General features: G+C 40.6%; 1 protein-coding gene across 24 annotated transcripts in view; it reads right to left on the minus strand.

The window, feature by feature from the left end:
- Window positions 1-26323, minus strand: part of LOC125770426 (protein lingerer) — a 197147-nt gene that overhangs the window by 48799 nt on the left and 122025 nt on the right. For 23 of the 24 annotated variants that reach the window (XM_049440000.1, XM_049440006.1, XM_049439996.1 and 20 more), the window contains 2 exons: window positions 8356-8655; window positions 7886-8227 (listed from right to left, as the gene is read on the minus strand). In XM_049440000.1, coding sequence (XP_049295957.1) covers window positions 7886-8227; window positions 8356-8655 — 642 coding nt within the window. The remainder of the gene's footprint in view (window positions 1-7885; window positions 8228-8355; window positions 8656-26323) is intronic. The other variant, XM_049440021.1, reaches the window with a different exon arrangement.

A 26323-nucleotide genomic window follows, 5' to 3' on the forward strand; every position in this document is an offset into this window, starting at 1 on the left:
GATGCATCATTTCTTTACCTTCTCGAAACGATTGCTCTTCCTAAGATGGTAACAAAAATGTGCAAAGAAGGTGAACAAAAAACACATCTCTAAAATAATATTTTAGACGATTGAACAGTACCCAATGGTTTCGAAGCATTGGCACATTGCAAATATGCTTCTATACCGTGGCAGAGTTGAGACATTTCCAATCTAAAAGTAGTTATTATTCTTCTCAGGTCAAGATGTTCAATGTAAACTCTCCAGGCAGGTTAAAAGCGAACTAACCATGCAGAACGTGGAGGAAAAAAAAATATTGAAGAGAAAGAAAGCTTTTTAAAAAGCTACTGCTCAACGTAAGCTTATATCTGCATGTGCATGAACAGTCATATGCTCAATATTTTAATAGACGGACTATTTCAATAATGATTTTTCGTTTGTTATTATTTTACAAACGCTCGATATTCACTTCTACCGAAAAAAGACTGTCAAAATGTGGCACCGAACACGTAGTTGTTGCCCAGTAGATATCAAATATATTAATGTCTTCCCACAAATGAATCTTACGCATTATCGGTTCAATCTTTCCTCGAGCTATCTCTTTCCCTCCTTTTCGTAGTGTTTTGTTTTGCTTTCCCTTTAGTTGTTTTCCTGTATCATGCTCGTTAACAATGTTATTAACAAAGTACTAGTGATGGGCAAAATGCTGTTTTGGTCAGAATCGATTCCGGAGCAATTCCGGATTCCGGAGGTCAGAATTGATTCCGGAATCGTATCCGGAATAGTATTCGGAATCTTTTGCGGAATCGGATCTGGAATCGGATCCAGAATCGGTTCCGGAACCAGAGATAATTCCAAAAACGGATTCGGAATCAGGTAGTTCTGATTCCAAGTGCCTTTCACCAATGGATATTCTGTCAGAAACAGAGAGAGTTCTCTAACTTAGAGTTTGGTCAGTAATTGCAATCAGTTCTGGAATTGGATCGGGTTTCGGTTCCGGATGAAGAACCGATTCCGAAAATTTAATCAGAATCAGAACCGATTCCGAAAATGGAATCGGAATTTGAACCGATTCCGAAAACGGAATGGGAATCAGAACCGATTCCGAACACGGAATCAAAACCAGGTACTTCCGATTCCGAGTGCCCATCACTACAAAGTACTATTACAACAGCCAGCCACCATAATGAATGGAGCGCACACGTACCATCCCGCAGACCATATTGTTTCGAAATGAATTCATTTGCCATTTGGCTTGTAATAGGATTAATTTGAGATCTCAATCCATTTCATTTTCCCACTAAAACATCCACCTCATACACACATCCATAGTAATGCTAAGTCTTGTACGGACAGACGTTAACGCACATAGATTCGTTCAAGTGTAGTTAAGTAATGTTTGTGCATTGGCACCATTTTACCAACAGCTTTAGATAATGAAATCGGTTTGCCTTGTTACACAGACGCAACAACAGCGACAGCCCAAAACGTATGGTACACTAACTTAACCATCAGCCACAGTAAAATGCCTTCCGCTTCATAATTAATCAATCAGCCGAAAGGGCCATAATCAAATTTATGTAATGTTTATTTAGGATCCTTGAAGCATCTCGCATACCAGCTTTCTTGCAGCGACACCACACGTACACGACGACAGCACGGGGGCATTCGTATTTATTACACCCACTTCCTAGCAGAAGCTTGAGGCCGCGCACGAAGGCAAAACTGTGATGTTTAAAGGACTTCCGGCCGCAGTAGATACAGCGAGAAGAAATGTGTGCGCAATTATTATACGGGGGGCCGTGAAGGCATGTGTATGTGTGTGGGAGTGTAAAGAAGAGCCTTTAGCACTCACGGCAAACAGCAAACTTCCGCAAGAAGTCATAACAATTTCCATTCATGGCGCCTCGCACTTGATGGCCAGTTAGTTGAGGGCGGTTGTGCCGAGTTGATACAAGATATTCCACTTTCCAGCGGATATTCAACGAAAATTTACGATGAAAAGGAAGGAGTAAAAGACGGCACTTTTTTGGGGCGTCCTTTTTATCTATTAATATCTATAAAGATTTGTGCGCGGGTGGAATGAACTGTGGAAAGGGATTTTTCTAACCTCAGTCGCCTGTTAGCACATCGTACGCTGTTTGAATTTTATTATGTGAAATTTTGTAAATAAAAAAAATGATTTGAGGTCAATTATTTAAAACCAGTGTGCGCATTTGGTAGAAATATTGAAAAAATAATATTTTTTTTCTTGGCCAAAAATTTTAAGCTTTCCCAAACGGGCGCACAGTAACATGACATTTCAATTCAGGGCAACGGCTCACGGTGGAAAGAAAATACATTCACAACACAAATGTATCCATCATTATTCACCCACAAAACGGTAGTACGAGAAGCTCTTGATGATGATATGGCGCTGGTCACTGCAGAAATCATCACAAAAATAGAAAGAAAAGAAGAATGCTAACCTCACTTTACATCCATCTCTCTAAGCTCATCGACCAGCACAGAGCTCATTATTTCGAGGACTGTAAGGCGACTGTTTCTTCCCTTCCTTTACGCCATTTTATTTTCCCGGCTGCCAACCAAGGAATCTTTTTTCCCGGACTACTATCCTGTGTGCGGGACCACATTTTATGTTCCTCCCAGCTTCTATCTTTCTTCTCTCTACCCGTGCGCACATGAAGTAACAATGGCCGCATCGAATGTGGAGCACCGGAAGCAGGTTCCCAGGCAAGGGAAAAAGAATCCCAACCTATACCCATCGCTAAATGGCGACGGATGCTGTCGGAACAAAGCTTCCTTCTTCTACTTGGCGGGCGCGCTGAGAGTATAAATGAAGGACCACCATCTATCTCGGTAGAGTGTGGAGCGGAAGTGAACATTAAATTGCTTTCTCAACCACTAATGCGTGCATAACGGTTTTCGCAACTGGCAAGGTAAGGGAAAGACTATTAGCATCACAATCAAAACCAAGTTCCGGGTGACTTTTTTTCTGCACAGTAATTGTGTCAGTAAACGGTACGTTGAATGTATCGTTATGGGAAGAACCATATTGGAGAGATTAAATGTTGTGTCAGCTATCGACTGTTGGTGGAAGATTCAGAAATTCCAGAGATGCGTTACAGGACTATCAAAAAGGAAAAAAATCAAAAAAGAATTTTATCTAAAAAAGAACGCTTTTAAGGTTGTGAAGAAGTAGGAATCCTAAATATCCTGCAGATCTGTGTCATACAGCCCTCAAAAACCCTCCATGGCCTGCAATTTCTGCCTTTTTGTGTATTTACCCTTAGCATGAACATACCTCATAGTGCATAATTATAGTAGTTTTATTTGCAATTATTTTCTAAGAATGAGAAATAAAAAGGATGTTCAGTCAATAATTGTCTTCATCCTGGGGGCAAGCTCATCACTGTGTCGCATAATGTTTCAAACTGCAGAAACGCAACACTAAAACCAGTGCTCATTAAAAATGACCTCGGCATAAAAGGTATCCTAGAATTGTAAGTTCTTGTGTAGTTGTCAAACGATTTTCTTCCAACCATTCCATCACAAGTCGCATAACAATCATCAACACACACATATAAGCGGGTGAGGAAACGAGAAAAAGGGTACTCATTCAGCATGCTGTCCTCTTTGTAATTTTTCCACAAAATGCCTACGGGGTAGTCCGGGACAACAGTAGCCCATTTTCCTCCCTGCCATTGTATTTCGATTGAATCTGCTTTGCGTTTTCTCTTCCATTTCAACCTATTTTCAATTGTAGCGCAGTCATTTCAGTCTTTTTGTTTGCTGTGAACAACCTGTTTCTTGGGTCACATTGGCAAATAGGTAGAAGAGTCTCACCCCGCAGGGTGCTATTAAGTTTAAAATTAGATACAACACAATGATCCAGAAGGATATAAGTATGCTGGAATTCCTGGTGCATTGCAACCGCCGCCTATGGTGGCACAGCGAATGTGAGGCATCATTCTAATGCATTGTTTGAAATAATTGCGAACGATGCTGGGATTTGGCAACACTAATGAGATAGTTACTGCTTCACAGAAATAGAATACACTCCTGTGTGCTCTATTTTTTTTTCAAAATGGGTTCATCCGAAAGGCAAAACAACTAATTTAACAAAACAAAATGACGTAGTAAAATTTTGCGAAAAAAAAACAAAAAAAAAAAAATAAAAACAGTAAAACATAAAATGCACTAAAACTAAACCAAGTTTGCACTCCATTTACAGCTTTGTCATCATTAAACTGGATACGGGTTTCAAACCAGCACAGTACAACACAACACTACCCGGCATCGTAACGACCACGTTCCACATCCCGTATCCAGCACCATCCCGCCCCCCGCCTGGGAGGGAAATAATGGTACCCATTTCGTTTGCCAGCTCATTCATCTCGTTGGCTTCTGCACAACCGATCACGTTTCATCCGCTTCGATAAACGTCCGTTCATGTGCCGAACCGAAGTGTTGTTGCCGGACCGTCACAATGGAGACGCCTGGTCATTAATAATTGTGCTGTTATTGTATGCTGTTACATCCCCTTGTCCGCTTTTCTTGCCTGCATCAGCCCCATGCCATGAGAGACGATGGGCCGTTGACGAGTGCAAAAGAGATTGCCGATGTTCCCATTCGGAAAGAGGCACATGTACGGAACTGCTGTACCCCATTCCACGGGGCGATCCGGCTAAAACGGATCGTTAATAACATTGCGCTACCGAGAACTGGACGGTTCGGTTATCCGCTCTTTTGTTCACCGTGGGGTTATTAGAGATGAAAAACGATCATCAGCCGCATATACCACTTCCGGTTACGGAGAGTGCTCATTCGGAAGTGGTTAACCTGCAGCAATCTGGGATGGAAGATTCTTTTTTTTCTTTCGTTGCTCGATACTTCTAATTGGAACGCGGAAGCGCTACTTTCAATCAAGTTTGTTCCAATTTTTTTTCCCCACTATTCGTTACTGTGTTTTCCGGTACGATCGACAACTTCATTTCGTTAAGTAACGTAGCGTTACCGTGGTTCAGACAGTCTTTAACTTTGGTGAGAAAATTTTAAAAAATTCTTTCCATCACTGAAAAGATCAAGAGGAAACTCTCATATTCGCGCTTTCATTTGACATTCAACGCTTTTAATGAAGCGAAGTGATGTACTTCGTACCAGCGCCGGAAAAACATGACACAATCATTCACCATATAATTACCAATGACTGGGCGCCTCCATCACCCAAGTGGGAAAAAAGCGAACCGGTGAGATCCGTGAACGTATCCCAACCACAGCATAGGAATGTAAGCGCAAAAATTCCAGTAGGGAATTTATTCTTATCCCAAAAAAAATATCATCAAACAGAACTTTGACTTTTACTACGAACGGTCAAAATCCAATCACCAAAAACCCGTCATGTCATAGCGTCTTTCACTCATTGGCTCGTTACATTTCGGTTCTCACCAGCTTGGCTAATTGGCCAAGTGATAGATTTTCACACTCAACTGCACTTCCCGGCCAGACGAACGAAAATGGCGACGGAAAGTCGGTTCCCCAATCATCCCACTTTACCGTAACTGTTAGACGGGAAACTTCTAGTAAATAAATTCAATCCCTACCCTCGATGCGACATGATGGCGAATAAATTAGCGAAATGTAAAAGTATCACTCCGGGCGCCCAAAAAAAAACACGCACGCACGTGTCTCCGGGATGTGAAACCTTTGGCTTGTACACAGGGAAGACCCCGGGCAAAATAACACACACACATTCCCTTCGTGCGGTTGAACGATGAAGAACATGGAAAAAAATTTTGGCTTTGGCCGGGTGCCAAAATATGAAATGGTGTTTTCCCGGTTACGTTCCAAAGCGTAGTCTCCGGCTGTCAGGCGCCGGCAGCGATTACTTATTACGGGAGCAGTGAGAGTAAATCTGAAGTCTGAAATTTGGCAAAACAATTTTTGCATGCGAACAATTTTTCCACCTCGCAAAAGGGCAATGATGTCACCGGCGTTTGGCACGCGGTACGGGATAGAAAAGATTTTGGGTGTGTAGCTTGTTTCTTTACTATGATTGTGCTGGTTTATTTTAACGACTAACCTTAAAAAATACGGAACAAATCCATTCAGATTAAATAACAGATTACGGCAAATCAGCCAAAAACGCGTTACACGTTATCTGTTACGAAAAGAAAAAAAGTTGTGTGTTTTGTTGAGAAATCTAATGCCGAAGATTTCGATGCGAGAAAACCGGCTGACATGGGTTTGGCATATTGTGGTAAAAGGGAAATTCCCATTCGACAGCACAGTAAAAGATGTATTCCCGTGTGGATGAACCAATTTCATTCCCCTCGAATCATACTTCCCCCCCCGTTCCGTGACTGAGTTCTTTGCATTATGCCACCAACGCAGCTGGGCAATGTTTTTTGGGGAAGAGAACGGCATAGAAGAGCCACAGCAATGGACGAAGAAGAAAAGGATGTTTAATTTTCCGGTAGGTGAAAGTCCATAAAGAGCTCTTTCCAGCTGAGCTATCTTCGTATGCCTCAAGAGGTCCCATCGCTCCGAAAGGCAACTGCTGTTAATGCTGTGACTATTGATTATCCTCCTTAGCTGGGGCAAGCGAACCTAGGACCTTTACGATGGCAAAAGGCGTCGGGAAACCTTAACATGAAAAAAACCCTACCGAGCAGCAGCAGGACAATGATTTGGAGCAGATTTTATTTCCCATCAAGGCACGATAGAGTTGTAGTTCGATGGGATACTTCGACGATCGAAGATGTCTCGCTCGCAAAGAAGATGCAGATGTAGGTTGCTATTGGGGCGTTGTTAATGGTGAATCATTACGTTTGAGTGGTGCCACAGATTTTACCCATCTGCTTCATGTTTTGGGCGTATCGTTGTGTACGAATTTATTTGGAAATGTTACTTGTCAGCAAGAAAAGAACGAAGCAATAATGACTTTATTAATAAATGAAGAAAATATTTCAAACAATTCTTCGACCTACTCAATTTGATCACGAATAGTAGTAAGCCATATTGGTCAGACAAGCCAACATCGAGATTCTATTCTGTCTCTTCGTAGAACTTTCTCATGTAATTCATGAGAAGAATGAAAATAATAAATGATGCTCTATAACTTTGCATACTTCCTATTAACACAAGGTAGATGAATAGCAACACAGAATTACCATCTCGTTTTTTTTCCTTCCGCATATTTCAAGCATTGTTTTGCGATGGAACAGCAACATCTGGGAAACGAACGGTTCGCTTCACTTTGGACAACGAACTCGTTTGGACAAACCACTATTTGTTTTGGTTTGATGAATGTTCGTTCATTAGCTGGGGCCAAGACATGTACCATGTGGAGAAAAGTTCGTTCACTGATAGGATGGTTTTAATGCTTTGTTTGGTTTTGTTTGCACAGCTAAACAAAGCATCAAACCCTTGTGCTCACGTATACTCTCGTGCACGTGTCGAGTGTTGGAAGGAAAAAGTACGTACAATGACAAAAAGTATTTGCATCTTTTGTTTGCTTTTGTTAGAAACTGAGATGATGCTGATGTTCATTTTGTACATGACAGGGTTTTGTTGCGAGTATCGAGACTTTTAGTTTTTTCCTCTCATGAACAATTTTGTTGAGTGACAAAAAACCCATAAAGGTAAATGAGAGCTTTTTCCTTCGCTTTTTGTACCAGACATATTGTCATATGTGGGGTAGATATACGTACAAGGAATTACACGAGAGGGACACGCCAAAACCCGCAAAGTAGGGCAAATAATTACCTTTAAACTTTAAATTACCTCTAGGTATTTTCAGCAATACTCGTTTTAATATTTTCCACAAAATAAAACCAATTTGAGAACCTTTGTTGAACCATAATTATGTAAAATGTTTGTGCTTTACATGAATATCAGTACTCACCATGCTAACAGTCTGTTGATCAATCCCGTTCGAAAGTGCCACGGTACCGTTGACAGCACTTCCTGCCGTGGTACCGTTCACACCGGGTGCTCCCGTTACACTGCCTGCTCCGTTCAGTGTGCCCGACCCTGCGCCTCCATTGGCGGTTGCGTTGGTGGAGGCGCCTGGTGATCCACCGTTGGCGCTCATGGCGGCAGCCATACCAGCAGCTACTGCGACCCCATTACCCGCACCGGCCCCACTAACCATGGTGGATGGCAGTGATAGTGGTGCCAGTGACACTGCTATCGACGTTGCTGGCGGGGCACCCAATACTGACGAGGGGCTGAATTGACTGACAGACTGTTGGAAAAAATAGAGAAAATAAAAGTTCACATGTAAAAACGCGTTTATTTAGATATAAAAAATTCATTACATTATATATAAATACTAAAATAGTATTTATAATAAAGTATAATAACTCTACTTACATTTCGCAACGTTTGTGTTGTGGCAACGGCATTCATTTGTGCAGCGGCGGCTGCTGCGGCGGCAACTGCTGCATTGTGTTGTTCCTGCTGCTGCTTGAGTGTGCTGAGCGAATGCTGATCCAACGTCACACCACCACCCCCTCCGCCACCACCACCGCCACCACCAGCACTACCACCACCGCCAGCACCCGTAGCGCCTTTAACCACCTGCACCGACAGACTGTCTGTGCTGACGGTTTGTGCTGCGCCCGGTGGGAAACCGGGTGTGCCCGGAAACGGTCCCATCCCCTGGACCATCTGCTGTTTGTCGTGATGAAGAGAAAGGGGAAAAAATAAATAAACAAATTAGAATGTGATAAAACCAGCAAAACCGGGATTGCTTCACTTAAACACGGTCGAATTCGCCTTATAAATTCCCCCAGGGCTACACACAGTTAGTTTCCCGGAATCTCATTAGTCTTTCAATATGACGATTTTTTTCGGGGCAGAGCAATAGCTTGGTCTGATTTTGCATACTATTTTCCTAGTAATGTCCCTTCATACAGGAGTTCTTGGATGAACACGGGGGAGAGAGAAAACAAATCGAGAGTGCCAAGCAACTACTGCACATCAAGGAGATATTCGGGGGCAGAAATGTTGACCTCTTTGAGGTACAGTGTGATGTTAAAACTTCAGTCCATTCCGAACCGGGCATTGCTGGCCAGAGTAAGAAAACAAAACAACGCTTCTTTCCCTATGCAGGAATAATACTGGATGTGGTAAACCAACTATCCTGTTCGGACCAAAAATACCCCGACGAGAGCGTTAGTGAGGTCTTCACGGAATTCAGAGTTCCAGAGTTCCCAAAAAGCTGTCTATGAAGAAAATGTGATTCGGCAACACCACAAGGGGTATGATGTCACACGCTCACAACACTTCAAACGGTTGTGAGTAGCTTCCGGGAATTCGGGGGAAAACTGTGACTATATGTTTGGTTTCCATTTAACGTACTCCTGGATCATGATCGAGCCCCTCATAAAATACGCATGAGCATCTCGTATGCACCTTACTGAGTTGACCCCTCACAGACAAATGTCCTAAGGTGCAGTTTTTAACCTTTCACTAAGGGTAGAGATTGCATTCCAGGAAATTCTACTGGCTGTTAGCGCACCACAATTCGAGAGATGTTGAGGTTATTTATTTTACTTTTATTTTTTCTGGTCTATTCCTACGCTACTGAAGCGTTTCCGCCCAAGCTCGGTAGCTATAAATGGTAAAGTTGAGGTTTACTGATAAAAAGATAGATTTATCTCGTTCATTGTGGACCAAGCTCACTTTCAAAGTACAGCTATCGTGAAAAGGATACTGTGGCTGAAGGGATGGTGAGCACGGGTGTGCAAAGGGCATTAAAATAACAGTCGAATTGTGGTGAATTCATGGCTGGTCAGGCAGAACTATGTTGCATACGACCACAATTGCTATTGTACACTCCCGGCCTAACCCGGGAGTCACTGGTTTTTAAGGGGGGAGGTATTGCGTACCACCTTAGAACAGTTTCCCGTTTTGCAACAAATTTTCCGGAAGTTTATGGCAGACATTGTGTGGGAATGTTATGGAACACTGAACTACAGCCGGTTTTGCTCAAATATGCAAGACAATGGTGTGGTGGTACGGCAAACTTTTCACTCTTATTATTTTACGCTGTGGTTTGTGCTTTGGCAGGACACTACACATAGCAGCAGTAGTAGTCTATAAATCGCAGAATAGAAAACGAAAAATGAACCCCAAACTAATCTGGACAAATGGGAAAGTTTTTAAACGATTTTTATAAACGAATGGTCAATATTCAATCTAATTTTGTGGTCATTGTCTGAGCATTGAACTAAAACTTATAAACATATATTTTAAAATCATTTCCAATTAATATCATAAATTTCATAATTAACTGTTTAACTTAGATGTAACTTAGAGTATTTTCCTGATCGTTTTTAAATCTCCATGAAATCTTCGCCATTTTCTTCGTAGAATCAGTTGATCAAAAAACAATTTAGAACCATAACCCTGAACTGAATGTTTTGCCCTGTACTATATAACTAGTTAAACTCGATCATAATCCTCCAGAAGGCGTAAAATCCCCGATCAAAGAGTAAACCATCCTGGCAAGCTGGTTACCCACCCAACAAGCGCACTTCCAACAGCCATTCCGTTTTGCACTTGCGTACCTTAATCACACCACCCAAACTACCACCCCTTTGTGTTCTCTGAGGTGGCAAACAAAGTGGACGTGAAGTTGAGTTTGCCAACCGACGATGTGCGTCTCACCACTGACTTTGTTTTCTCGGCAAAAGGGGTAGAAATCCTATTCAAGTAAAAAACAAATCCTGTCACTTTTTCCATTGCCCTCCCCCGTAAGCCCACCGAAGACAGTTTTAATCTCTTTCGCAAGCTTTGTGTCCTTCGACACGCTCCACACAACCCGCCTAACGACATTTAGCTCCCTATTTCACGGCAACTCTTTACCGTAAGTCGTGTATGGTAACTCCTTTAAATACGTTCCGCAAAAAATACTTTTACCCTTTCCAACCACGGGGTTCATTTATTTCTTCATCAACGGATGGGACATACTACGGAAGCGGGTTCGGGACACGTTTACCCGTGGAGGTCAACCTCGATTTTGGGGAAAGAAAATTTTCCAAAAGCTTTGAACAGTAACCTGTTCGGGATTACGCGCTGTAGATGCCAAGAGAATGGGTGATTACGAAAAATAGGAAATTAGTTCATTAGTGCAACGGTTGGTAAAAGTTATGTACCGAAAGGTAAGAGGTTAAAGCGATGAAAATAACCAAAAAACCGGTGCCAAATTACTAACCGTCCCGGTTCAATAAGATGCGATGAAGATGCGCTAAGATGGTGGACGGAGTAATCGAAAGCAAATTTATGGAATTTAACAGATAATAGAAGAGAGTTCAACAAGCACAAAAGAATGGTAAATATTTAACGAAGAAATTTGGCATACTTTAAAGATAAGATATTTATACACTGATTAATGTTCAATGAGAAACGGTTTAATTAAAATCGAGTAACTATTTACGAAAGGAGCATAACTTCAAGCCGGCGGGTAAACCGCAACTAAACACCATTTCCACGGAAGGCCAGAACATGGAACTACAACCCCAAAGTAATTAATCGTGTAGCTGGATGTAACAATTGTAACAACATCGTCTGATCTAGCTGTTTCTGATGATGAGCAAGCACACGGAACGGAAGTAGATTACAACACGAGGTGTTGTGTGTACTTGACTAAACTTCCGATAGGCATTTTCTCCGCACTCGTACTACACTACTACTTGTAGTCACACGAAAGATGGTTTCCTTCGCAGAAACATCAACCCGTAATCCGTGTTTCGTTACATCCAATAGCAGGAAACGAAACATCATCTCGAAAGGCGGCAAAAAGCAGGATGTTCACCCGGTGTGACCGGTTCAGTACGAAATGAGAGAAATTATAGCTGCCGGTGATGGCCAACGTTTAAACTGGAACACTAAATCCACTTCTTCCTCCAACTCGATGCCACTGCTTTCGCATGTCTTTTAGCACCAGGAAGCACATCTAACGAAACGAGAGTGGGGTGGGGTTCGTATTTACCCAAACCCTTATTTGTCTATTAGTGCCAACCCCTTTTCCCTGCTGGCGATATTAATTCCTTCTCCAACCGCCGTCCAGCCAATATTCAATCGTGTTCAGTTATCCCAAGTTTCCGGCCGGGGAACGTCCGAGCCATCTGAAACGATGCGTTGTACAACAATCGGTCGCGCTGTACAGTCCGGTTCTATGATACCCTCGCCGTTGGAACCGTGATGCTAAACTATGTGCTTTCGATAAACAACTTTGAAATGAGATCTGGGCATAAATAATGCATCCCCGCATTATGCAGGTCACTCACCAACATCCCCATACGCTCGCTTGGACATTGGTGTTGGGTTTGCTTTTCATGCATTGGACAGACTACTATCGGGTTGCAGTTGCATTAGCTTTCCATTTTGTGCCCGGTGCCCGCGGCTACTAACACACAAGGCTACAGGTACAGGAGGTGAATTGTTGAACAAAGCATCAAGTTGTATTCAGGGTGCAAGTGTTCCGTTGAACTAGTATGGCACGAAGGGGGAAAAAAAGGAAAGCAGAAAAAACACACCCAGAGATAGTACATTTCATCCACTACCTTGGTGTGGAATTGGGATGCATCACGCTGATAAATCGGCAATTCACGCAAAACGGACCATTCGACGTATCCGACGACGTCCGACGACGCATTCCCGCAAGGATGAAGTGGATATTACATAAAACACTACGGACCGGGTGCACTTATACTGATGATCAAAACCGTCCAAAGTTTGTATTCGCTTACGCATTCGGTTACAACGGTCGCGTGATGATAAATTTGGTGAATATTTGAAGTAATGATGAAATGCATTCGGCGAAAAAGAAGAATCATCATGGAATGTTCACTCTGTCTCGCCTTGCCTCTCTCTGTCTCTATCTCTGTCTCGCTCTGTTTCACTCTGTCTCTCTCTGTCTCTCTCTGTCTACCTCTGTCTCAACAGAGTACTGTGTGAATGTTGAATTAAAAAAAAAGGAAAACCACTTTTCAAAGTATTGATCGCTTGAAAATGTCAGGGACAGTATGTTTGCACACAGCTTGCACTTCAAACCTGATGAATGACACAACGGACAGGAGGTTGTTGTTTTTGACTCTCGTACGCAACGGTGTCTCTATCGGCCAATGTTCGATGTGAGGCAGCTGTGTTTTAGGTGATATGTTGACATGGACATTGTAGCGCGATCGAAAATATTTCTAGGTTACTCCACCTCTGTCCACAGTTCCTTACAAACCTTGTTAAAATCGTTGAAAAGCGGTCATCACATCCTTCGCAATAGAAATCCGCACGCGTGTAAGGGACACCGTGTTTTTTTATTCTGCGCAACACATACACTGGGATGGAGAAGAAGATCACGGGTGACACATCGAAGATCAGTTTCCGAAACGAATGCGATGACGCTGCTGGGCGACATACAACGCAAGTGTATTTTCAGCAACTTTCATCATCGTGGTCCCGAAAAATTTGACGCGAAAAATGTGTCCTCCTGCTTGTTTTGGAGGAGGCCCTTTCGCATACAAAAACGCCCAATAACTGATACAGAAAAACACATACCGACAGCTCCTACAGAGGACACCCGTGTTCTGGTATTTGATTAATTGATGTTTCGCTCAAGTTTCTGCTCCAGTTTTCTCCTTGCTCTGTTATGTATTTAGGATGTGTTCTGGCGCTGTTTTTGGGGATTCTAGGATTCTAGGGGCGGTGAAAAACATAACGCCCAACTTAAGCTAATAACGAAACAACAAGACAACATAGCGTCAACACGAGTTCAAACGAGAAAACAGTCCCTTCACTCCAACGAAGCGGACTATGATTAGCAACAAGCATTACATTAGCTATCCTTGCGCAAGAAGGATAGAAAGGTTCGTTCAAATAGGACATCCTTGGAAAAGCTTATCGCTGTTGGAGGCTCAAGACATTTGTAACTGCGGAAATAGCTCGTTCTATAGTTCCCAAGCATGAGATGACTATACCCTTGGAGATCTTAGAAAAATAGTTACCAAAAAAAAAGGGAACACATCCTAAGTTACTACTGGCAAAACAGGGACACTTCTCTTCTTCTTTTTTTTCACTTCTTCTTTTTGGAAGGGAGGGTATAATTTGTATTTCTTTTTTTATTTTTTGGATCCAAACTCGCCTAAACACTGATGAAGTGTATGTATTTTTAATCGCGACTGGTGTGTTTAGCATGTTTCTAATTCATTTCCTGTTTCCTGGAGGGATAAAATAGGGAAACATGGAAGGCCGTTAGCCGTCGGAACAGGGAAGGAAAGTAACAAATCAAAGAAAGCTGTTCGTTCTCATTCAGCACTATTAATCACAGGGTGTGTGCTTGGTGTTTAGCAAAAGCTGGAAAGTTTCGGTCGGTCTGTAATTGATGTACGGTGCCGTGATTAATTAAGAACGAACAGCCGTACAAATCGAGTTTCACTTTCAGGTATAAGGCTGGTGGGAATTTTCCGTTCAAAAATGTTTTTAGCTTTCTGCATTTTATCATTTTTTAAGGTGTGAAGGGATCATTAAAATAAATTAATATTTAATTTTAGAACATTTTTATGAGACTAAATAGCCGGCCATTTTGAATTATCGAGATTCAAATTGGAAAAGGAAGGTAGACATAATCATGTCTATCCATCAACAACTGATTTGTATTAATAGCGGACTGTCACGTACACACCATAATGTAATCTCGCGGGATTTTGACCTCTACAAAGCGAAAACATTATGGATGTTGTAATAAGACCTTTAGAATCTCCGTCGGGAAATTCAAAGATACATGGTTTACGTTTTTAAGTTGAAATCGTGCTCATTTCTCTAATACATTTCTTCAAAGTTTTCTTCAAAATTGATCGATAGTAGTTTGGTGAATTCTACAACACATCTTCAAAAGTCTAAACCATTCAAATTTCAACTCGACATAGTACAGGATTAAACCAAGCACCAGAAGATGTCTAAATAGATCGAATTGCAAAAAGACTTAACAAAGATGGTTTTTCTCTCAATTTGAATTCTCAATCCAATCGTTTGAAGTTGTTGCTCTTGATTAAAATCACCCTTACGGGTTGCTTTCAAACATTGCCGTGCACATAATGCTGCAGTACCACTTGATGATCCGAAGATCTTCGACGAGTTTAAGTCTGGGTTGATTGTATTCAGTTTCCCTAGCAAACCAGACGATACTGTTTCTCTTGTTCTGTGTATGTTCCCTCGATACTCCGAGACAAATAGATTACGAAACTATGCCACACCACACAGGCACAAGATCGTAGACAATTGGAAGAGTTTTTTCCAACCAGGAATGGTTATTCCTTATTGCTGCAGTAAGGACATAGAATGTGCTGGAACCGGTTTCATGTGGACTCCACTTTTCGATGTCAGAAGTAGAAGCAACTGGACCGTAAATTTCAGAACATACAGAAGCTGTGCTTTTCCATCCCAACATAGTTTGTCACTGTTTTCAGCAGGCATTCGTCCATCACGAACATAAAACACACAATCAAGAAATTCTTGTAAATGCATGAAGTGAAGGAATCAAAAAGGTGGGAAGAGTGGATGGTAAACCAATATTTCTCAAGTGTAAAATAATGTACTGACCAATCGCTTATATCGCTTACTTGTAATATGCCTAACTCTCAAAAAATGAAAACCTCAAGAATAGTAAACGAATAATTAAACTTTGGGTAAGTCAAGTTGTTTATTTTGTTGAGCAACTTTGTGGAAGGCATATGGCATTGGTTGTGGATTAATTAAAATCGATTTGACAAAACGTAAATCATACGAAACGTCTCTTCTTGTGGACGTCGGATCATGTGGACATGGGAGTGTTCGCGTCTGATACGGAACATCCCCCTTTGAGATTTAATCTCGTCCACATATCAAATGTGAATGCTCGCTTTCATCCCAACACGAACAGCATTTGAATGTAAGAACATTTTCAAGAAACTTGTACAGGGCTACATCGCATTAGTTTTTTGTTCGAAAAGTACAAGATAAATGCACGAGCGTTGTTTTTTGCTGTTTTCATTCTCGTCGTACAAGGATTATGGCTCATTGCTTGGGATTTATGTTTTACGTCCAGAACGTGCAAAACACAGTGCAAAGGCGCACAAACACAAACGCCACTGAACATACATTTCATGGTTTGAAAAAATAAAAACATCACCTTCTGGTTCGAAATGATGAGTGATTTATGGTTTGCTTGTGTGCCCCCACGGTACCTCGGTACAGCGCCGAGAGAGGGTCTAATGTGAAAGCAAAAGGCATACCGGATACCGATAGAAAACAATGGTTGCATACCGCAAACGAATTTATTTGATTTTATCAAGCATCTCATCGGTCGATGGTTTTTTTGGTGTGTGTGTGTTGCAATGAAGATTTATTGCTTGGCAACAAACAAGCAGAAACCGTACGGAAGGATTAGTTTGGATCCATCTGCCCGACCCACTTACGGGTGTATGGGGTTTAATCCACTTGTATTTTAGCACCGGAATGGTATGCTAACGATGAATTGTGGGACATTTTTCAAGAGCGGTTTTACAATTGGTACGATAACGTACGTGAATAAGTTGTCAAAAAATACACAGACTCGTAAGCATGGCGAAAAAGTTTTAACGAATTGTTCATAATTAACACAAGAACTACCGGACCAGTCATGTTCGCTGGAACGTTTAATTTTCGTCATATTATTTTTTGCGGTTAAACAATCCTAAAGTAATTGAAACATGAATTTTTTCATAGATATTCTATAGTAAGATCTCCAATAAACAATAAAATGTACAACAACTATTTGAAATTGTTTAAAAATTAACCATGAACGAAAAACACTTAATACGTAATTTAGTATTTTTTTAATATTTTAAAACTACCTAATAATAAGGATTTATGCAAAAAAACGCAGCAAAACGACATCTGTTACTTCAATTAATCTTAATTAACCACCACCATACTGCTGCGTGTCCTGTCCATTCTCTATCGCTTCCTGTGTGACATTTAAGCTGTCTTTGTTAGTACTGTTACGATGTTCACGGGTTACGATGTTTGGGTTTTTCTTCTGCTCAACCAAAACGTCATTTTCACACATACACACTAACGAACGAAGATAAATTGGTGAGAGAAGAATCTTTAACGAGACGTCATGGCTCATTGCTCGAACAAATGTGCGTCCTGATTTCACACAACATACATTCGTAGAGCTAGATGAAAAGAAAATATACAGCAAACACAAGAAGAAAAAAAACATCTTCCTTCAGATCTCATCTGGGTATGGTATAACTCATCATCGGTTTAGTCAACAGTGACAAACTGGCTCAGATGGTTTCCATACTACAACATAGCCTTACAACCTTTCACCAAAAACCCACCCGTAGGAGATAAAACACGGTATAGGACGCAAAAGTCGCGTATCGATTTTTCCCATCCATTTTCTAACAGTTTGCTGTTGCAAACTGGGGGTAGAAAACGAAGAAGTGTGAACGTTTGACACTATTTACGAAGACTATATGCGTGTTTTTACCACTCGTTTTTTTTCTTTGCTTTAGTTACACAGATGAGTGTTTTAAATGAACCGAGACTATTTTGCATCGCTTGTAGTTGTAGCGTTGTAGCGCTTCAGCGAAGAAAAACGATCGACCTCCGAACGGATGACGCAGAAAATTCGTAATGCAACGCGACAGTTAACGATCCATATGATGGTAGCAAATTTGGCACATGAAACGTGAAGAAAGACGATTGATGACAAGCGTACAGCATGGGTAAACCCAAGATGACTTTTAGGAGTCAACTGAAGGATATGTGTAAGACAGTTAATGATACAAAGGAAATTAAATTATGAATGATTTACAAAATAAACTAAAAGCATGCGGGTAAAACAATTCATTAAATTTAATCTAACTTTGCAAATCACATTATTACGTTTCTAGCTCTCCATAATTCTAGGCAATTGTTAATAGCCATCATTAGAATGTCGCATAAAGATTCATCAACCACGAGGTACGCGCGGTTAACCCATTCCCTTTGATTGATATCAGACCGCGCGCACGGCGTAATCAATCGTTTTGAAAAGCATGTGATGGATGTATGCCATGATGTGGTTTAGCACCTTAAAGGCTGGCTTGAAAATCGAGTACGTTAATCAAACATAAATAGCGCGTAAATCAGACGCCCCACAGGGCTTGGTGAAAGAAAGCACAACTTGTTCCTCAGTATTGAGAGGCTTTGTGTTGTGCGAGAAGATGCTGCTACACACGACATTGTACCCTTAAAGTTGGTGCGATTGAAGGGCACGCGAGCCAATGTGACATACATAATAGAGAACAACGACCGTAACGCCACGTGAAGGCAAAATCAAACAGTAAGGAGCATGCCAAAAACCCATACACTGGTAACAAAGGGGCATTGAAACGATCGAAAGCGTTAGCATAAATTTTCCAAATACAGTTAAAGAAAAAACAAAGGATGGAAAAATGCCTAAAGAAATTGGTTGTGTGTAAACGAACGCATATGGTAAGTGTGTTTCAAACGAAATATTTAATTGAGTTAAAAATAAATTCCCCACCAGTAAAATGCCGGACCGAAGAACCGATGTTTGCGATCGAAGTGAACCGTCTCCTTTGCGTGTAACCCCCCTGACGTTCCTGACGACGGGTGTGTGTTTTGCCAGATGAATATTTGGATGGTCAAATTTGTACCTTCTCGCTAATCGCATTCGGAAAACATAAATAATCAACAGCTGTTCTTGGATTGGGTGAATATCTTAAATGCCACGTCAGTAAAGAACGATGGGCACGTGTTGCAAATAATTAACATTTCTTTACGGTTTTTTGCATCATTTAGTAAAGTGTCACACCGTGGAGTGGCAAAGACGACATCGGTGACGATTGGCTTGCATTTTCGATCATTTTGCTTCTGGGAAATGCATTTCTTTGTACGTGTTTAACACTAAAATTACCAAGCGTTTTAAGCGTTTTTTGTTCGTCGTTAATTTTTGAACAATTTTGAACAGTTGGAGTATACTTTATTGGTTATTAGATATTGTGCTATAGAATATGTGTGTAAAATTTGTGTTTAAACTACTTTAGGATTGTTTAAAAAAACTAAAAAAATAATGCGATGAAAATGAAGCGTTCCAGTCAAAATGTCTGATCTGGTAGTTGTAGTGTCAATATTTATTTTCATTTTTTATATATCTTTTTAACTTGTTAATGCTCTTTTTCGATGTATAATTATTTTAAAAAATAATTTAAAACCTTTTTACAAATCGAATATTGATCGAGAGAAACTCTGAAATTTTGATTTAATGAATGCCGGTCTGTCAAGCAAACACACCCGTTTACCATATTCACATCAGGCGGTATATATATTAACGCATCGATAGTTTCCAAATAAAGCTGGCAAGCTTGCAGACTGATATTTTCCAATGCATTTCCTTACCATGGGGCCCATGGTTGTCAATTATGGATGAAAAATTCGATGCATTCTCACACATTAATAAATAACACCTCATGTTCATTAATGAATGAATGCAGCTCATTTGCATTCGGACATCATGGTGTATCGCGAATGGTTGATTATTTATCAGGTGTATGAAAGTATCACAATTACCGTATTTGCTTTTAATTGGACTGACTCGGTATGATTTTCAATGTGGATTTTTTTTTTATACAGAAGTTTTAACAAAAATATTTACGAACATTTCAACTACAAAAAATTGCAAGTCTTGCACTTTTAAAACATTTTATTTTAATTGATTAAATTTTAAAAAGCTGTACTCTTCTTCTTCTTGGCCTTTTTAACGGCCTTAGAGGTCATGCCGGCCATTTCTGGCTTATTAGACTTATTTTTACCGGATAGTCCTATAGTCATTCTTTGCTACAGAGAGATGGTTCAGATGGGATTTGATACCCCGTCCTTTCGTTTGGAACCAGTGCCGTTTAATACATACACCACCGGAGCGCTCGTTCTGTACTCTGTTTGTAAGGAATATAAGCCACGTTGTATTCGCATTCTTGATAAACACCGAAGCGAAAGATACTTTTCACGTTGCTCTTTAAAACTGTCTACACCCAACTGCCCTTTTGTCGTCCTAGGATGTGTAAAAACGATGCCCTTTTCCTTTGCGCTGCACGTGAGACAAGCAACATTCTTTGGGCAATTGTGCCCAAAAAACCACATCGCTCTGGGTCACGACGCTGCTCTAGGGAGGAATTTTGAGAGGAGCAAATTTTAGGGCGCATGCTTTCGGGAGGTTGTTTCACTTGACGAATACTTGAAATTCTTTCCCCTTGTTATTATTGGAACCGGCCATTTACTGTGACGGAAGCTAAACATTTTCAGCAGCAAAATTGAGAGCACATTAGCCCGTTTGCGAGATTAAATAGCGCGGCTTTAAAGCAGCAAGGTATACGCCGGATCAAAGATTGATTCATCAAAATTCAGCATTCATCATTTTCTGCTGCTGAAATAATTCCACAGCGTAAAATAGCAGCCTCAAACGTGGAACGTGAGGAATTCCGTTGTTGCATTCTAACGCTTCTCCGGTCGGCCTTACATCAAAGGTAAACAGGCAGGTTTATTTTCTCAGAAAATAACACGAAATTCATCAATCCATACAACACACTTGAAGTTTTACCCCAAAAAAGGGTTTGCTGCGGATGGATAATGATCACTTCGTTCGTTGCATCCTTTTCGATGCACATTTCGCAGCGGAGAAGCGGCCAAAAAAGCCGGCTAAAAACAAAAACAGGTTTTGCTAAAGAATCGACCGAACATAAAGGGCATTCGCTTAATACAGATCATAATTATCTTAACGCACATTAAGGTAGCTTGAGAACCAAACGGTTGGCGTTGGTTTTGCAAGATATTTGGCAGAGGTAAAACAGAGCTTACCAAACCAGATTTCGAAGAAACAGTTGCGTGATGTTGAAGACGTAAACTCAGACACATGATGGACAACTGGAAGATAATTCATAGCTCGAAAAGGATGGGAAAATGAAACATAATTTCCAACTCATATCGATGAAGAGTCATTACGGCATGTATTGAGAGAATATAGAAATGTAAATTAGAAAATACAGCCTCTTTGGGGAAGAAACCTTGAAGAATTAGCTAAATTTAACAATTACTTATGAACCTAATATTTGTGGATGTCCTAATACAACAGGCAAACTAAAATACCTTTATGCTGTTTACCTTTATTATTCACTTAACAGACAGAATCAATGTTTGAAAAGGTGGTACTCATTCTTCCCGAGATGTTTTAAATTAAGTGGCAAATGAGAAGATTGCCCACACAGTTCGGGGAAGGATCTGTTTGGTTTTTCAAATTGTAGCAATATTGTTGACAAGAGTTATGCTGTCGAGCTAATTTAAAACTAATTTCAAGAGACAAGACAAGCAAACATTTGTTTTAGAAACCGACACAAATTCTGTCTAAAACTACACAAACTGTTCCTCCTGTTCACTGTTAAATAGGAACGCTAAAAATATAAAATTAATTCAAAATCTAACAAATGGAAGCTTAAAAACTGCTAGTGTTAGAGAACTAAACCATCTTATATGTTGAAAACATTGGGTAATTTATTGCATCAATTTGATTTTGAGCAAAAAATAAACAAAATGTTTGACAAGGGTCCACAAAACAGAGCTGTATTGGAATAAAATCCAATGAAATATGTGATTGGTGTATCTGTTTGGATCATTTATCATAAGGTGAAGCACAAAACACGCACCAAAACCTATTACAGATAAAACTTACTCATCGCTTTGTTATGAACGAGGTAATAAGTTATGTTCCTAAGAACTTCGAGATGTTTCGTTTTCCATGAAGACGAAGATCTGACTCAAAGAGCAATCGGCTATCGATCAGCTTAATGTACCACAACTGTACCTAATAAAATGCTCTTTGAAAGGTTTTCTTTTTTTCTTCACAACAAAAGACCAAATTCTACGAAAATATTAAGCAGAAAAGACACAATGTTCTTATAACTCACGAAACAATTAAGTATATCCTCAGACGAAGCATCTCTGGAACTTACCTGTAATTAAAAATAAAAAAATAAAAATATTTAATAAATAACGATAAAAGTGTTTCAATATGGAATATCTTTTAGACAATGAAATATTAAATTGATTTTCCACTCTAAAACGACCGAAGAATCGTAGCGTTTATAATCGTTTATGTGATTTTATTTAATGCCGTTAAGATTCAACGGCGCCTCGTGCACCGATTCTTCCATTCAAAGCTTGCAAAATTTAGGTAAAACTGAAAATACTTGTCATCACCACTTGGTATGGGTATATCGGTGTATTCGGTTATATGAAACGTTTCACACCGAAGGATGGAAAATATCAGGTCTCACCAGAATTTTATCCTGATTTATCACCACTTGCCTTGTCCTCGTAGAACCGTTACCGTTCTCACATACACTAAGGTATTATCAAAACGTTCTGGTTTCGGAAAATCAGCGCGTCAAGGTTTTGGAGATGTGCTTTATATAAGAGAAAACTTGAGGGAAAATGTGATGAAGCTCAACTTTCCCAGCGTGCGGGGGTTTGGTTGACATTAAAGATGGCAAGAGCAAAATTTTAACAACGTTATGCGATATATTCGTAGGTTTCATTCAGTACCGACTCCCAGCTGGGCTACACTCAATTTGTGGCACTTTTTGTTTTCAGCAAAGTGAGCTTTTCGGTAGATGAAAATTCGTCGGGAAACCCGATAGTGTGCAGTGTTTTATCACCATGCCACACCGTAGAAAGTGTGTCTGATGGGTTAAGCACATTAGCCAGTTGGAAACACTAGCAACACCGTTTGCCATTCATCATTTTCTTTCATCTCCGGTGTGTCTGTCGATGCGGTGGGCCGTATTATATGGACGCCGTTTCGTAAAACTTTGTGGGGAATATTGTCTGTAGCTCTCGAAGGAACCGACCACGGTAAATATATTGTTTAATTTGTTCAAAAATGTTCTAGGAAATAATCGGCACCAAAGTAAGTGGGACGCATTAATGCGAACCATTTGCTTCTGATTTTATTATTCATAGAGCGTCTTAATAAACAGTGGCTTTCCAAGCAAAAGGAAATGACCAAATCATCAATCAACGATGAGCATAAATGGATCTGAAACAATCATATTCTTCATCGGTGGGGTATGATGATTTACCAAGCGAAATGTTATTAATTTGTTCGGTTCAATTGCTATGCATGAAGCTTTTCAACAAGGGGAAATTAGTTTTTCCAAGCATCCAAGATGGGTTAAAATTCAAGATAATTTTCAGTTCACCGAAAGAAGTTTGCTAATTACTGAATGAATAAAACGATAAAAAAACTAAATATCAATCACGATATTCGTTAATTTATAGCCCTTTTACCTTTCCTTATCTTATGAAGATTGATATAAGTTTGTGTGAATACGTGCTTGAATGTTATACTACATCCATGTAAAAAGGGATAATCATCGGCGTAAATAATTTAACACCGTACATAAGATGATTGAAAGCTTGTTTGACTCTTTGATGTGCTGCGTCCCATGTAAAATACATGAGAAAACAGCAAATAAACGACCAAGAACGGATGTCACATTCACATCTAACTCTCCGGTTGTCTAGGTGTACACGTGTAAAATCATCTATGAAAAGGAATCCTGCATGCGTGACACACGACAATTGAATGGCCGGGATCTGCGCAGAATTGGAAAATTACGGTCGAAAGCAAGCGAAGGTGAACATCATCACAGCTGTAATCTTAAAAACGAACACGTACATTACACGGTACCGTTTTTCACTCGATACAGCGAAGCAATCTAAAGCCCACAATCACATAAAAGTGTGGCCTTGAAAATCCTTGGAAAAGAAAACACACCCATTTTCAAAAGGCAGCGAGAATGCGAGGAGTAATGCTCCACAAAGTGGCTTCACGGTGCGTGTAGAATTCAATTTATTCTTACTGCTCGGAATTCAAAACCCGGCGGGGCTTGTTGGCATGGTCCGGGATATGAACGGGGTTCAATGGAAAGGATCATCGCTGTGCGCTCATCACAGCCGCTGTCGGTGATTTCTAGAGAGCCCTTCTGAATGGTTGAACTCTGATGAGCACTAGTGAACTGTCCTTTTCACTTTGGGTGGTTATGCCCGGGGTGGTTAAATTAATTCTACCGCAGCCTTTTTGCGTATTTGCTAGGCGAAGCTGAAAACTCACGTTTCGTGAAGGTAAATTGTCGCGTTTGATGGATGTGTTGAGAAGGGCCTGAGAAATGCGAATTAGTGATGGGCGGGTCTACCGGAACCTACCGAGTCGGTGCCATCCATAAGCGACCGAACCGGTTCGGGTCGACCCGTAGGTACAAGATGGTTCAGTAGGTACAGTAGGTGCAACGGTTTCGGTACAAGCTGCCATAAGCGACTCCCACCCATGGGGGCAAGGAGTTCGGATCGGAACTACTGAACCTACTTAAATTTACGAGTCGGCTCGAACCCTTTAATTTAGCTGCAACCCGGCTCCGGGTCGACCCATGAAATGAATCGTGTGTGCCATCACTAATGCGGATAAATACGGTCTACCTGATTACAGCAAGGTTAGGATTTGTACCGTGAAAATTTTGTACAATTTCCGTATATAATATGGACACATGGAATTGGTAATTTGTTTGTTTCATATGGTGAAAGATTTTGAAAATAGAATCATTTCAACATATTTAAACAAGGTTCAACGATCCTGGAAACCAATTGGTGACCTGGCTACATCAACACGACATGCTCAGCTGTGAGTGGTCCAAGAGGAAGAAAGAAATATAAAGCTGATATGTATTTATGTTACATTTATGTTGCTCGACATTCAAAATTTCATATCAGCAAAGTGATTGCTCTGCTGACAAAGTTGGTCCCAAGCTTACCTTGCTCGGTAACATAAACGCAGACGCGCATCAATCGTGGGGATCTTGTGTCCATGTTGAAATAGCTGCAAAAAAGGGGTTACAAAGATGGATAGCCCCCAATCCACCAGTACAGGTGTTTCATCAAAAAGGGATTTCGGTGCTTTTACGGAGACATATTTCAAACCCACCCAAGCAAAGAGAGACGCATCGGCATGTAAACGGGTAGCAAACCTCCAAAATCCTTCTAGAACGTATGGGTGTGTTAGAAAACATATTTATTAGTAGCGAAAAAACAGGTATATCCAACCCCCGCGACATAAAGCAAAAGGCTGGTGTTCGGGCCAATTTGAGTTGTTTTCCATCCAGTTCCAGTTTCTGCTAAAAGTCGTAACAAATCGATAAAAAAGGTATCCAGGAGCAACACTGGTAAGGCAGTGTGTAGCCGCAATGGAACGAATGCGTGGGTTTATTCCTTTTTCTGTTTTAAAGTTTGCTGTCGAGGATGGACTGACACTTTTACGGCTGGATGAACATAAACACCAGCCAAATCAAGTAATCAGTAGCTAAAGGTAACCGGGTTTATGGTAAGCGCCCTAGATGTAAGGCTGACGAGGCCGAATATTCCCGTGCAGAACAATGTATTGTTTCGCACAGCACCGGCAAAAGGATTCTCGTGCCGGAAAGGCACGACGGACGATTTGATTTACGACAACAAGGCCACTTATACGCCTAGCACCAAGCGTTTGCCAGCAAGTGTCAGACGTCGAAGACTGAAGGATAACTTTCTGGTAAATTTACATAATGAAGCAATCACAATTATGGTTGAGATAGTCCATTTCTGACTATGTGAGAAATAGAATGGATTTTCTATTCTAGCAGCAGTAATAAAGCTTTTGAGAAGCTTTTGAAGTTTTTGCAATAGTAATTACAGTGTGAAAATATTTATTTGCATATTGATTAATTTCTTTGCAAAACGATTCTTATGTATAGTACCGGAAAAAAACAATGAAATGTGTTCGAAATAAAGCATAATAACAATCGTTACTAAACTTGATTCTTCCCGAAAAATTCAGCTAATTCCCTCTCCGTGTAATGTACTCTATAAATTAAAGAACTAATTACAATTAGCACAAACGCCTCAAAGGGCGGAAGAAAATTCTTACCATTCCTTGGCAAGCAATTAGACTCCACCACTAAAAGGGAAAGCGGTTAATGTCTGACGCTCACACCAACATTAAAACGAATCGAAAATCCGCTAAGAAAATGAGCTTTTTCCTGATCATTTCTTGAATCCGTTTCGAAATCATGGCAAGAAAAATCACACCAAAAGTGACATTCCAGGCACACTTGGCACACTTTAACACCGCACTCGGGTGCAAAAAGGAATGTCTTCAAGACATTCCAAGCAATTGGATGCATTCGGTACCAGTCGCAAAAGCAAGCGTAGCTAATGGGAATTGTGA

Source organism: Anopheles funestus, chromosome 3RL, assembly GCF_943734845.2.
Source record: "Anopheles funestus chromosome 3RL, idAnoFuneDA-416_04, whole genome shotgun sequence".
Taxonomy (NCBI): Eukaryota; Metazoa; Arthropoda; class Insecta; order Diptera; family Culicidae; genus Anopheles; species Anopheles funestus.